This window comes from Zalophus californianus, chromosome 10 (assembly GCF_009762305.2).
Source record: "Zalophus californianus isolate mZalCal1 chromosome 10, mZalCal1.pri.v2, whole genome shotgun sequence".
Lineage (NCBI taxonomy): Eukaryota > Metazoa > Chordata > Mammalia > Carnivora > Otariidae > Zalophus > Zalophus californianus.
The window spans coordinates 62,898,260-62,912,542 of record NC_045604.1 but is presented as its reverse complement, the minus strand read 5'-3'; the positions used below and the strand labels follow the sequence as shown (position 1 = coordinate 62,912,542).

Sequence of the window (14,283 nt, the reverse complement as noted above, 5' to 3'; positions counted from 1 at the left end):
TTTTTTTTTTTAAGATTTTATTTATTTATTTATTTATTTATTTATTTATTTATTTGTCAGAGAGAGAGAGACAGAACACAAGCAGGGGGAGAGGCAGGCAGAGGGAGAAGCAGGCTCCCCACCGAGCAAGGAGCCCAGTGCGGGACCCAATCCCAGGACGCCGGGATCACGACCCGAGCCGAAGGCAGTCACTTAACCGACTGAGCCACCCAGGCGTCCCTGGCCGGCTCTTTTCAAAGCAGAAGCAGTGAGGGAGAGCCCAGCTCCACTGGGCAAAATGAAATGAGACAGAGGACTGAAAACGGTTGAAAATCCCAATGTTTGTGGAGTAGAATCCAGGCTGCATCTGGCTCATGGCCATTTAGAAGTCCTAGCAGAAAAAGCCAGACTGCCTCTCATATCATTCCTTACCTAAACCTAAACTTTTTAAAAACTGTTTATTTGGAAATAATATCATGCTTATGAAAAGTTGCAACAATAGTACAAAGAATCCCACATACCCTTTACCCAAATTCACCTACTGTTATCATTTAAACTCATTTATTATTCTGCTCTCCCCCTCCCTCTCCCCCCCCGACACACATATATTTTTGATTGCTTTCGGAGCCATCTGACAGCAAATCCCTTGAACCTAGACCTCAGTGTACATCCTAATGATAAAGACACTCTTGTAGACCATAGTATATTATCAACTGCAGTAACCACAACAAGGATATAATACCTTTATCTAACCTATTGATTTCCAATTTTGTCAACTGATCCCAAAATGTGCCTTTTCCTCTTTCACCGAAAAGATCCTTTGCACTTAGATACAATGTCTATTTAGTACCCTCTATCTGGCACAATTAAAAGATCAGTTTTATTTTGATGAATATGATTTGTAAGGCAAAGTGTCTTTTTTTTAAGATTTATTTATTTGAGAGAGCGAGAATGAGAGAAAGAGAGTACATGAGAGGGGGGGAGGGTTAGAGGGAGAAGCAGACTCCCTGCTGAGCAGGGAGCCTGATGCGGGACTCGATCCCGGGACTCCAGGATCATGACCTGAGCCGAAGGCAGTCGCTTAAGCAACTGAGCCACCCAGGCGCCCGCAATCAAAGTGTCTTAAAAGCAGGCATGGAACTATCGGAATGCATGAGGTTCCTGCCCAGTTGCCCTCTTGAGTTTTTTTTTTTTTTAAAGATTTTATTTATTTGAGGAGGGGGAGGAGCAGAGGGGGAGGGAATGAGAAGCTCAAGCAGATGCTGTGCTGAGCACGGAGCCCAGTGCAGGCCTCAATCCCACGACCGCGAGATCATGACCTGAGCCGAAACCAAGAGTCAGACGCTTAACCGACTGTGCCACCCAGGCGCCCCCAACCCTCTGGAGTTTCCGCAGCAGTGTGGTGTTTGCCTGAGGATTCCAGCGAGGTCCCCCTGGTGCTTCCAGACGCTCAACCCTCTGGGAGTGGTCCTGGACTTAGCAGGTTCACACTGTCCTGAGCTTGTCTCTGTTTCCTTCACATTTGACCATCCTTGGGGGCGAATTGATCACAGAGGTGTGATCGAGTAAGAGCGAGCCCACGGCCCCTAAGTAACCAGATCATTAGGGTACGCTGATTGGCACACATCTTAATTACGTTTTAAAGCAAGTAATTTGATAAGTACTCCTGGCCATCCACTACGGAACTGTCAATGCTGAAAGCTTTTTATTTAGCTCCTCTTCCGTCTAGAGTCTATACCCAGGCAGCCTCCCCGCTGACCCTTGTCAAAGAACCCCATCTGCTGGTTGCCACGGTAACTGAAGGCGACCAATTGAGCTGAACAGAGTGGCTCAGAAATAAAATCTGCAGCCAAAGGAATTCTGCTAAGAGTAATAAATCATTTAGTAAAAGGGGGTCCTCCACACAGTGATGAGTGTTGGGATAATGTGGTGGCAGAAGTCTTCCAGCTCGAAGGGCCGGCGGAGCAGAGTGCGGAGGCCTGCTGGAGAACTCGTCTGCTTTCCGGTGGGCTTGGGCAGCAGAAGGAAGAGTCCAATCCTGCCGGTTGCATGCCATGGTGGGGGAGAAAGAACCAATTCCATACACGGTTTAATGTTTGGGCTATGAAATGATGAATTTTAAAAGTGGCAAGAGAACCAGTCTAGGCTTCCAACACTCCTTCCTCTATTTTTTTAAAAAGGGGACCAGTAGAGAAAATGCCCCAAGTTGCTCAGGAAACCGCTGTGGCCCTGAGAAAGGGGGCAGGGAGAACGAATATTAAGATTGCTCTGGAATAAGAAAGGCTACCACCCGCCTCCCTGTCATCAATCAACTCTTAGGTGCTCCAACCAGAAGCCAGCTATGTGTCCAAAGCGTGCAGTCCTTGAGATAGCAGGGGAGACAGGGTTCAAATCAGGGTCCTGGGAGAATCCCCACGGGGTGGTCACAGAGAGGGTCAGGAGTTTTCTTTGTATGGCAGTTGGGTGGGTGTTCCTAACCAGCAAAATAAATAGCCTTCCTAAATTAAGATTTCCTGAATGAGACAAACAGAAAAGAAGAAAGGGAAGGTGGAGCCTTCCTGGGAGCTCAGGCCCTGACCCCACAGCCACCCTCTGTAATGGCCCCCTAGTGAGCTCCTGCTGGCTAGACTAGGAATCCTCTGTGGGCAGCAGTGCCCAGGCTTTAAGAAGAAGAAACCCCAGGTATGCTAAATCTTCCGTACAGCATTCAATCTCTATAGGCCTGTTCCCTGGTGGTGGTGAGCCGGTAACAGAGGGAACCACCAATTGCTGCGGGAGGTAAGGGGGTAGAGGACAGGCAGCAGGGCCTGTGTTGAGGGACGGTGGTGGGAGGTTGGGGACAGCCTTACCCTGCCAGTGCCTCTCCCCACGGGCTGCAAACCGGCATTTTAAGAGGTGTAGGTGTGGAATATGGACATCCTCCCGACCCCTGACTCTCAAGGAATGGGAGGACCCTGCAACTAAATCATCCCCAGGGATAATTTCCTGCTTTAGAAAAGAGCAACGGCCAAACAGAAGGTAGTAGTTGTCATATGTACACCCCTCCCCCCTCCAAATCTTAGAGGTTGCCAAAGAGAGGCTTCAACTGAGAGTTGTAGCGAAATCCCCTGGACCGCGTCGGGAGCGCCCGGGAGCTCGCAGCCCGCCTCCCACCGCGCGCTGGCCACTTCCTCGCGCGCCCGCCGCGCACCTGCACCTGCTCTCGGGCCGCCTCCGAGCGCGCCCGGGGCCGGGGGCCGCCCCTGCTGCAGGGGGGCGGGGGGCGGCGCCCGGCTCTCGGGGCCGCGCCGCCGCCGGCTCCCCGCCTGCCCCCGCCCTCCGGGCTGCGGCCGGCGGGAGGGCGGGGGCGGGGCGGCGTCCGCACCTGCTGCGGGGCCCGGGCGGCTCCGCGGGGCGCGCGGGGCTCTGCTCTTTGGCGGAAGGAGAGGATTAAGCCGACGTGGCGTTCGAGAACAGAGATGGGCGAAAGCCTCATTAACTGCAAGCTCACGTCCCCATTTCTTTCCCGTGAGCAGCAATGTGAACAAAGTTTGGTTTCCTTGGGACGGGAAAGGTGCTCCGTGACTGTCTTTGCTTTTCTTACATGTCCTTATTCATAAACCAAACACGAATCGTTTGTTGGTGTTCGTGGAGGACTCAGATTTGAACAGGAAAAACATCTTGGCCCATAGGCCGAAGAAATACTAGAGCCCGCTTTAATTTCTATTAGTGATTAAGCTGCTCCTGTCACTTAATTTAAAGTGCCACACACATCTGAAGAACTCAAGGAAATGAAAGTTAAAAGGTGCTGGGAATGACACTGCTTTATCCGCCTCCCGTTATTGTCCAATGACCCAACTGTTTTTTACGATCTGTCCTAAAATGTGCCCTGAGAAACAGGACTTTCTGATTCCGTAGAAATAATTTAAGCGAGTGCTGCTCTATGACACAGTTGTTCTTACTTAAATTCCCTCTGCATCCTTTTAAGGTTACCTCAGTTTCACTTCTAAATAGTACTTCCCATTGCTTTGTCTGCACTCACTCTCTCGGATTCTTGTCCATATTTCAATTCCCAGATACTCTTGAACTTTTGCACACGCTGCCAGTTTGAGCCTGCACAGAATAATCAGTATATTAATTCCACTCGGAGAGAGTGGGGTTTTTCTAACACAATCTGCGCAACCTGAACTCTTTCCTTCAGAAACACTTTGCCTTTAAAAAGAAACTCCCAGCATGAACCTCATAAGAAGCGACATGTAACAGACAGTGCATGTGGCGCTGGGCATGCAGCTCAGAATTAAAAGAGAATTTTTTACTTTGTTTCTTCGGTGCCATGTGCATAATGTACATGTGGACGAAACTGACATCAGACATTTAAAGCAAAACGGGATGGGGGAGGGGGTGTGACGGTGGCGGGAAAGAAAATGTGTTGATAAAAACAGTAACTTCTGTTAATCTACATTTTTCAGCTACTGTCTTAATTAAGAATGTTAGGAAATATGTTGCAGTTTAATTGCATTGTTTCAAGAAATTCTAATGCTGACAAATTTGGGCCCATGTACACTTGGATGGTGAAAGGGATTAAAGTGGTAATTTCTTCCAATTGGTAGATAACAATTAAAATTACACTTCCCCCTCTGCGCCCCTCCTTCCTTGCCCCAGATCCTACATTAAGAAAACAAAGTAAGAACAGCCTAACACTTAAGGTGTCCAGCGTGAAATGAGCCCTGGGGGTGGAGCGGGGGGGGGGGGGGCACACAAAGGAATGTGTTTTTTAACCTGTATACATGAGATAGGAATGATTTTTTAATACAAAGAATTCACAGAAATGAAATAGCACTTTATCCGAAATTTCTGGGCGACATGGGTATCCTTGCAGAAAATATTTATGAAAGAAATTGGTAACGATCCCCAAGTGATTCTCAGATGACCCCGTGTCAGACAGTGAAAATCATCTGCCTCAGCCGCAAGTACACAAAAACGATGACAGGGTGAAGACATGTTCAGATTTTCTAGACGCTGTGCCCTTTCCTCCCACTGGAGCCCAGTCCCACATGCTCTAGGTTGCCTTTCTTTTGTGGGGGGGTGGGAAGCCTTTGCATCATTACGAAGCAAAATAAACTACACTGTATTTTCACTGCCCAAAGTACCTTTGATAGAAGTTGCAGTAAACAAGGTAGCTTCCTATTTCCTACAGTTGACCAGAGCTTACACTTTTGTAACCTCTTACTTGCTCCCATTCTCTGGGGCCTGTCCAGTTGGGCTCCCCACCTCTCATCAGGGAGGTGGCAGCTCAAACCACGAAGGAGGTGTTCTGGTCCAGTGCTCTCGGCTCCCTAGGTGTGCAGCGCAAACCAAGCACCGACCGGGGACTCCCACCGACCCATCCGGCTAGGTCGTCAAACTGGTTTGATCATCTGGCCAGAAAAATCGACCAGTTCTTTTACTGAATCAGCTACTCTTTGCACCTCCCGGGAACCACAATGTATGATACAGCATGGCGCCTGGAGTCGGTCATCCATTCCCCTGAGGGGGCAGACCCAACTTCCCAGCAGTTAGAGATGTTGCATTGTATATGCAGAGGCTCTGAAATGACAACAAAATAAGATCTGTTGGCCCTAGAATGCAGCTGGAATGTCCAAAGGGCTTGGCCAAGAGAACAAGTCCAAAGATGTGCTCTCTCTGGGAGGTCTCTGGGCTCCTTCTGCCTCCATCTCTCAAAACAAGAAGGGACAGAGAACTTGACCACAGATAAAATCCTGTAGAATCACAGTGTGTCAACTCTTAAACTTACATTTACACTTTGTATCGGGGAGTAGAGTCCTGAGGTCAGTGAGAGTGCTCAGTAAATGGCATGTGTCACCGAAAAGTCCAAAGAATCCACTGCTATGGAATTTGTATAATTTTTTTAAAATGTCACATGCGAGATCCAAAATAGCGAAGGGACAATCTCTTAGGTGCTCAGCCCCTGGGACCACATAAAACTCTGAGCTGACCCCACTAAGGAACGAGAGAGTTTCCATCTCTTGGGGTTTCTGGAAATTCTGGTGGGGAGGACACAAATCCTCATAGTCCGGCCACTTCTGGGGGAAAGGCCTCTGTCAGGAGGTGCGGGAGGCTGGGGGTGCTGCACCGGGAGCCCCCCACAGAGGGAGCAGGACCCGAGCCTCATTAATTCCCAGGTCGGAGAGAGACGAGCGTTCAGGCAGACATCCAGGCGGGAAGAGCCGGGGGCATCATTCGAAGTTGCAAAGTTCTGAGTCAGTTCTGGGAGTTCGAAGAACCCTAAAAGAAGACTACAGAACACGGGGGGAGAAAAAAGGGAAGCAGTACCCGCCCGAGGGCCGATTGCCTCTCCAGCAGCGGCAAGGCTGTTCCTGGGCTCGCAGGACCATTTGTTCCATTACACAATCTCCTGAAGCCATTTAGAGAGAGCTCAAGCAACTGCCTGTACCAACACGACACATGGCTTCCCATCCCGACTCTTTGCTAATCCAGACGCTCCAACCATCTTTCTTTAAGATGCCATATGGTTGGCAGAAGCCTGTAGATCTAGCAGCACATCTGCTTGTACGTTTCTTCTTCCCCTCCATCCCCCTAACAAAAGAGGGGTAGAGAGACAGACCGAGAGGAGGGCATGCCTGTGTACCTCTGCCCACAGAGAGTTATTTCTTTGGAAGCTGCCTAACGAAACAAAACTATTAAAGGGATGATCGGGAATTATTCAGGACTCTCTCGGTTTTTCACTTGACAACATGGCGATCTGTTTGCTCGTCCTGATCTTAAAACAAGATTAGAAAAACAAAGGATGGCTGGTCTCCCCTTTTCCAAAGCATGATGACTTGCAAACCACTTCAAAGCTCTCCCTCTGGGAATCCTTGTGATGCTTACTTGCCCCCCCGGAGAGGGACAGCACCCTTGCCTGAAGATATTTCTCCTCTCCTTTTCGGTCAAGGAAGACAGACAAGCTGCGAAACTAGCAGATACCCAGAGCCTGCTTTGTTAGCAAGCACGGCGCGGCTGTATGCTAATGAGCCGGCACCGACACACTGCTTTTCGGTGTGATGAGCAAAGATTGTCGACACTGTTGAAATCCTGGCTCTCCTGGCCTGTGAGCGCATGGGCTGCCTCCTTGGAATCCGGCCCCCAGAAAGACAGGCTGCAAAAAAATAATACATTCTACTCTCCTGATGACTGAAATCTGGCCATTTGTAACTTAGAGCAGTTGGGGGAGGGGGGAAGGGTTGGGAGAATATTCTAAAATATTTTATCAGGCCAGGAATCAGAAAGACATAGGTGAAAATGATGGGTTTCTTCCAAACTAAAAAGTTAAACCTGGTGGACGCATGTGAGTGATCAGGACCAGGACGCTGAAGAGTGGGGGTGAGGAGCAGTCACTACAGCCTCGGTGACAGGGACAGCTGGGACCTTCCCTCCGCACCCGGACAGAGAGCCCTCTGCAGATGGGGCAGCCCGACCGGGGCCACCACTCAGCCACAGCGGAAAAGCTAAGTTTCCGACCTTCTTGTAAATGTGTTTGAACCGTGTGTTGGTGGACCACGCGTGGTTTTCCAAGTCCGTGGAAACGAGAGCTGGTAAAAAAGCACACCAAATATCCCACTGTTGCAAAGTTGACCTTTTTTATTCATAAGTCAAAGAAGGGTGGCAAAGGAAGCTCCGCAGTTTAAGTGCTGAGCGCGTTACCTGCTTGGAAACTCTAAGGGATGCATATTAGTCTTTGGATTTCATAGATGTGGAGGCTGAGGCTTAGGGAGGATTAAAAAAGCAGCAGAACTTCAGCAAGGCTGTGTAGGTAGGACTGCCGGTCTCCCCAAGTCCAGTAGGCTCCAGGTGTGCAGGGACACTGCTGCCCAGATGCCCCCACCCTCCTGGGGGGTCTGCCCCGGCTCTGGGGTGGCCACCTGACAGACCACTGTCAGCTGGCGAGCAACAAGCTAGTTCACACTGGTACGCAAGCGGGGGCACCAAGTTGTAAATTCCGTTTACTTGTAATCTACACCATGAATGAAAATTCATGTAAGTGAAATGTAAAAACATGAGGAGCGACTAAAAAAGCATTGAATGTTATGATGAAAGTTTCAGAGTGCAGCCATCCAAAAAGTATGCCCTTCAGATCATCCCCCTTGGGGACAGCGTGAGTCTTCCCGACCACACAGCTGCTGCCTAGGTCTCCGGGACACATTCCTGCTTTCTGGAACTCACTTCCTAGCCCCGGGCTTCATGGGTGGACACAGACGCAAGTCTGTGAGTGTGTAGTGAATGCCTTTCATCAAAATCATACGTTTTAATGTAAAATACACGCAGCGTATGTTATACCATTTGATGATGGCACCATGGCTCAGACTAGATGCCGGGAGCACTATTCTATTATCAACAGGAACAATAAACTATTATTGACAATTCTGTTGTTACCATTGAGATGCAGCTATGTAGAGTGATGACTCTGAATTTAAAAAAAAAATCTAGGTTGAAATCTGAGCAGGATCCCATTTACAGCTTGTTTCATTTCCAATATTCTACTACCTCCCAGGCCTATTTGGAGAATTAGAGACAGTGTGTAAAGTGCCTGGCACTTAGTAGATTCTCAATAAGTGAAAATACGATCATTATTATTAATATTTTCAATAAAGTGCTTTAGAGCATATGCAAGGTGCTTCCACATACATGTGCTTACCTAACTCTGAAAACAGCCCTGGAATGTAGTAAGTGTTTCTTCTATCAAATGAATGAAGATTCAATAATAAAATAACATTGGGGCGCCTGGGTGGCTCAGTCAGTTAAGTGTCTGCCTTCAGCTCAGGTCATGATCCTGGGGTCGAGGTCGGGCTCCCTGCTCAGCGGGGAGCCTGCTTCTCCCTCTCCTTCTGCCCCTCCCCCTGCTTGTGCTCTCTCTCTCTCTCTCTCAAATAAATAAGTAAAATCTTTAAAAAAATAATAACTAAAGCAATCAACAATATGAGCTATTATTATTTATTAATCCTTTCCTCTGTACAGTTACTGTGCTAAGTGCCTTTCCAGCCATTTTTAAATCATTAATAGCAACCTTTTAAAATAAGGTATTATTGCTACTATTGTGATCCTCATTTTATCGGAGATGCCACCAATATCTTGCCTAACTCACACAGTAAGTGCAGAGCTAGAAGGCAATCCCAGGTCTGTCTTCTGAACCCATGATCCTAACAATAGCTGTAAAATGGCTAAAAGGCAGGACTAAAAGCCAAATCTCTCTGTTTAAAATCTGGCGCTCCTTTGTCTCTACCACGTTGTCCTTGTGTGCAACTTAACTAAAACTACTGGATGTTAGACAACGAAGTTTCCTAGCATAAAATTCCTTGTCTCCACCAAATGTCCACGTCTGCTGGGAAATTCTACAGGGTCCGCGGTGTGTCCAGACTCCTGTGTGTTTATGTGCACTCTTCCAGAGCCCGAATGCTGGGTGCTCCCGATAGCACAGTGAAAAATTACAGCAGGACGCGACACGTGCATTTGAATGCACTGCACACAGAAACACACACCGACAGCGCTCTCATTATATGCTTGGGATCTAGCGTAACATCACCGAGATTGTCAGAAATTTCTTATCAAGAGAATAGTCTTTCAGTACAAATTAACTATCAGTAGAAGGCTTCCAAATCCAAATCCTCTGCTAGGGATGCTAGAACATTTGGAGGCTGCTGATCAGATGCTGACGTGGGGCCATGGGAGCTGTGGCGCACATATGTGCCTAAGAAGACAGTGCTCCCCAAACAAAGCCCCGAGCTCTTCCTGCATCTCTCCTTTGGCTTCTGGGGCAGGGGGACCCCAGGAGCTGTAACCCCCAGCCTCTGCTCTCTCCCTCATCTGACTGGACCCGGACTGATTTCCAAAGGCACTGTTTCATGGTGGACTTCAACCCAGTTCAAAATGGAATAGGATTTTAACCACCCACCCACCTTTGCTATCACTGTGATGCTTCCAAATGCAGCAATCTTTGGTCACGTGTTCAGTCAGCAGTCAATAGCCTCTTCCAGGAGGGTCTGAGCATAAGACATTGTGAAGGGAGGTGTGATACTTGGAACTGAGCGCTGTAGAAACACAAAGTGCCCCACGGGTTTCAAACGTAAAGGATGGAAGTCTCTCAAGAGTATTCTGGAATGCATCCTTCGTGAGGCAGCACCCTGATCTGTCAGGAGTGGAGCCCGGCATATTAAGCGTTCCCCCTGAGAGCGAGACCACGTTCCCCAGAGGCAGACGCTGTGAACTGTTTGTCCTTCATTAATTTCAATGGCTGGAGGAGTCCTGGATTATATTATAGCACGAGAACAAAAACACTGTTTTATTCTAACTTAGCTGAAGGTGTGTGGAGGACCTATTTAACACACACCCACCTCGTGGGGCACGTATGAGCTCTGATTACGTTGTTCTCCATGCTGAGCACTTAAGCAACTCACACAGCTGATGTTGGTTGAGTACTTACTACGTGCCAGGCACTGTTCTGAACATTTCTGGGTATTAATTCACTCAATCCTCTTAAGAACCCCGAGAGATACCTAACACCATTGCCATAAGTGTATAGATGGAGACGTTGAGGCCACCCCCCCCGTTAAGTAGCTTGCCCCAAACACACAGCCCAGAAGTGGGCGGAGCCGGTATTTGAAGCCCAGCCATCTGGGTTCAGAAGGCACACTCTTAACTACCCTTCCCTCCGATGACCCTCAGAGACATTGAGCAGCAAAGGGTACGCTTCTCAGCCTACCAGCCATGGGAATTGGGTGCTCCTTAGCCTCTCTGTGCCCAAATGTCTTCAAAGTAAAGTGTAATTGTTACCAAACTCGTCCCACCAGTCCATCTCGCAAGATTGTTGGGAGATTTTATCTGATACTCCTATTCTCACGCCCGTGATCCCCTGCTTCCTTTTCCCCACGTGCAAAAGTCTTGGGTAGGCCTGGATGGGTTGTGAGCTCTTTGAGGAGAGGGCCAGTATCTGATATATTTGGGGAGCCCTCGTGGCCAGAGCCCACAGTTGGCTGTGACTACCTTATCACAGCCTCAGAAACTGCCTCTTTGGGGGCTCCCTAGGGCCCTCCAAGTTAAAAACCAAGGATCTCTTGCTTTGCCAGTTGAAGAAGGGGTTAATAGATTTGTTCACCAGCCATTTGGTCTCAGATGGAATGAGAAGGCAGTGAGATCAGCAGCCCCACGAAGTATGCAGGGCCGGCCTGACCTGGGATAAGCTAGGGAAACGCCAAGTGGTAGCTTCTCTTCTCGAAGCCCCGGAGGTCAGTTCTGTCATCTGCCCACGGTGCTCAGGGATACGAAAACCACTACCACAAAAAGGGGGTGAACGCAGCTAACGTGATGGGAGACAAGATTAGATATAAAACAGACACACTGTCTTGCCAGAGAGAGGAAATTGTTAATACAAATGAACAGCTGTTTGGGAAGAAAACATTATTTCCCAAACCCAGACAAAGCTCTATTTATTACATTTCAGAGACACGTAAATTATAGTGTCTGAAAGCTATCCTATCGTGGGTATCTGTGACACCTAAATTATCCCCAAATCTGAAAGGTTAAGCCACAATCAAGGCATTACTGTGGGAAAGACTTACAGAGAGAAAGTTCCTCTTTCTCCTCAAAGGAGCAGGTGAATAAATTCAGTGTGGAGCATAACCAAATGAGTACTAAATCCCAGCACCAAACTTTCTGGAAATCCAGTAGAATATCAGATTCAAAATTCATTCCAAGATGCTAATGTATGCTATTTAAAAATCTAAGTGTGTAGTTCACTATTCCCATTGGCCTGTTTATATTCTTGTGTTCACACGGGTTCTGGCACTCGACCGCACCGAGCTCCAGGGCTGCCTCAGGTGCTCCACAGAAGTCCTGGAACGTTCTCTGTGCTCACTGTGCTGGGCCAGTCCTGTTTTGGGAGGTGCTGGACGTGGCATCAACCCTGACCTTCCCATCAACTCTGACCCTGCCAGGGGAGACCAGGGCTCACCAACACCCTTCCCGCTGACTTAGCCATGTCTGACCACCTCGGGGCATTTCTGGAAAGTAGACTGGCACACTCTGGTAAAAAAAATTCTGGCTAAGGGGGAAAAAATAAGAAATTATATTTAGTTGGGTCTAGGGAAAGTTATGCAATGGGCCACATGGCCAGATGAGGAGGCAAAATCCACAATTGGTCCATGCTCTCGTACCTGGGGGGGGACTTGAACTCAAATGCCAAGGGGCTCCCCAACAGTCTTAACCACCCTCTGCAAGCACACTTGCTTCTCTCCTTTCTTCAGCTTCTTGTTTTGTTCTACCTTACTTCCGACACACCTTGTGGGGTGTTGTTCAGCTTAGTAAGTTAGCGAAGGCTTGAGATTTCTCGAATGAGAGGTGTTATGGTGTTATGTAAATACACAGTATTATTTTGTCTTTATTCCAGCATTATTGGTTTGAAATAGTTCAGTGTGTGTAAATATGTTTAATAATGTGTATTAATTAGATTTTTTTAGTAATTCCCTGGCATCCCAGTTAGCTAAGGGGGAGCAGGCTTACTTGTACAATGAACTATTAAGTTTAGTCTCAGACAACTATGCACCGGTCTTTGACACTTGATTCAAATCAACTGGTAGTGAGGTGAATCCACTCAGTGCTTGTGGTCATGTACTTGAAGACAAGACGGAATCCCTAAGTGGTGACCTATCAGGAAAACAAAGAGGCGGGTTCACCACATAGCAACTAGCCGAACCCGGAGAAGGGGAATATGCGTGCAAGCTGGTATGACCGAAAAGCCAAAGTGTGCGATATTCAGGAATAAAAAATAGTTTAAGTACCACTGATACCACCACGTGCTTTAAATGGAAATCTCCAAAAATCAATATTACGCTGAAGGTCAGGTGTTCATCAGGGTCATGTTAACTCTTGCTAGCCACTTTTGTTTCCCTCTATGAATACCATTTTGTCCAATCCTGTCAGCAATGTTGGGTCAAGGGACTCTGACCATGGCAACCCAACTTTCTTTACAAGGTTCTGAACAAAGGGTTATTTCCAGCCTTCTCTCTAGACAATAATCCCCGACACCTGCTGGCTCTCATAGGAACACTGAGAGTTCACACTGATTGCACGGACAGGTATTTCCAGGATATATGGCTTTTTAAATATCCTGTGTGGGCATGTGCCCATGTGGCAGAATGGTCTCGTTATCTTCCCCATCAAGGATGGCAGAGAGTACCTCCCATGCAAATGGAGTCAAAAGCACAGGCTCTAGAATTATCATAAAGATGGGGAGAAGGTGTCAATGAATTACTGAAGAACTCACAAAACTCATCATCTGCTGAGTTAAATGAGTAATGTTACCACAGAGAACATTGTTTGTTATGTATATTATTTTCTCCCTCCCAAGTTAAAAATCTGCTCAGAGACCCACACTGTGATTGGGTTGTGCTCTACAGGCATTATAAGGAGTGTGTGAGTCAGGACGGCCTTGGCTAGACGGCCCCAGGGACACTCCAGGCTAGTGGACTGAGCCACCAGGAGGTCCAACGAGGCATAGAACCATGCCTGGACATTGGGAATATAAGGGAGGTCAGACGGAAGTCACATGCTACTTCTCATCTTGGGTCTTAAGTCTAAAACGATCTTCCAAAGTGGGGAATTCATAGAATCTTATTAGAAAAAGTGCATTTTTTGTTTTGTTTTGTCTTTGTTTTTGTTTTTGTTTTTAACTCTCTACATACACACTGCTCTCCTTAGGGGTCAAAAATCACTCCTCTTGCAAAGCCTGATCTAATCTCCCCCTACCTGTTCCTTCTTCTGTGTTCCACATTATGGCTCTTACGGCCGTGCAGCAGAACTGTGTCCAGCACTAAAAGGTCAGTCCCTTGTGAGCAGCGGCTGGTTCTTACTGGTACCCACAGTGTCCAGTGCACAGCGTGCCATGGGTAGGTGTTAAATCAAAGAAGGAATTGTTAATGCCGGCCATCACAGATTGCACTTAGAAAGCACCTACTGGCCTGAAATCAGATGGCACCACAGTGTGAATTTAAAGATTTGCTCACCCTCTTTATAACTCTTTTAAAGAACCACTGGCAAAAGCTGCCATTTCCACCTTTAGCTGAAGTAGAGAGTTAGTTGCATTTGTCGAAGTCATGCTGCTTTTGTCTTCTGAAGAACGTGGGCTTTTTTTTATCCCCCTAAAAGAAAACCAGATGAGAGAAAGGGCAATGCCTTGGTGCAGAGAAGGCCTTGGGGAACTTTCTAGGAAAACAATTTCATTGGCAGCAGCTGGAGACCCAGCAGCACTACGATTTCGCTAAAGCTGTTTAAATA

General features: G+C 47.7%; 1 protein-coding gene across 3 annotated transcripts in view; it reads right to left on the bottom strand.

Annotated features, from left to right (window-relative positions):
- The window catches only part of SDCCAG8 (SHH signaling and ciliogenesis regulator SDCCAG8), a 232,566-nt gene that overhangs the window by 19,509 nt on the left and 198,774 nt on the right, over positions 1-14,283 (bottom strand). Inside the window, exons 17-18 of one of the 3 annotated variants that reach the window (XM_027610401.2) lie at positions 14,013-14,147; positions 12,623-12,654 (exon numbers count right to left, since the gene is read on the bottom strand). The exons of the other annotated variants lie outside the window; for them this stretch is intronic. Coding sequence (XP_027466202.1) covers positions 14,018-14,147 — 130 coding nt within the window. The 3' untranslated portion in view covers positions 12,623-12,654; positions 14,013-14,017. Of the gene's footprint in view, positions 1-12,622; positions 12,655-14,012; positions 14,148-14,283 lie in introns of those variants that run through there. 3 annotated transcript variants of the gene reach the window in all.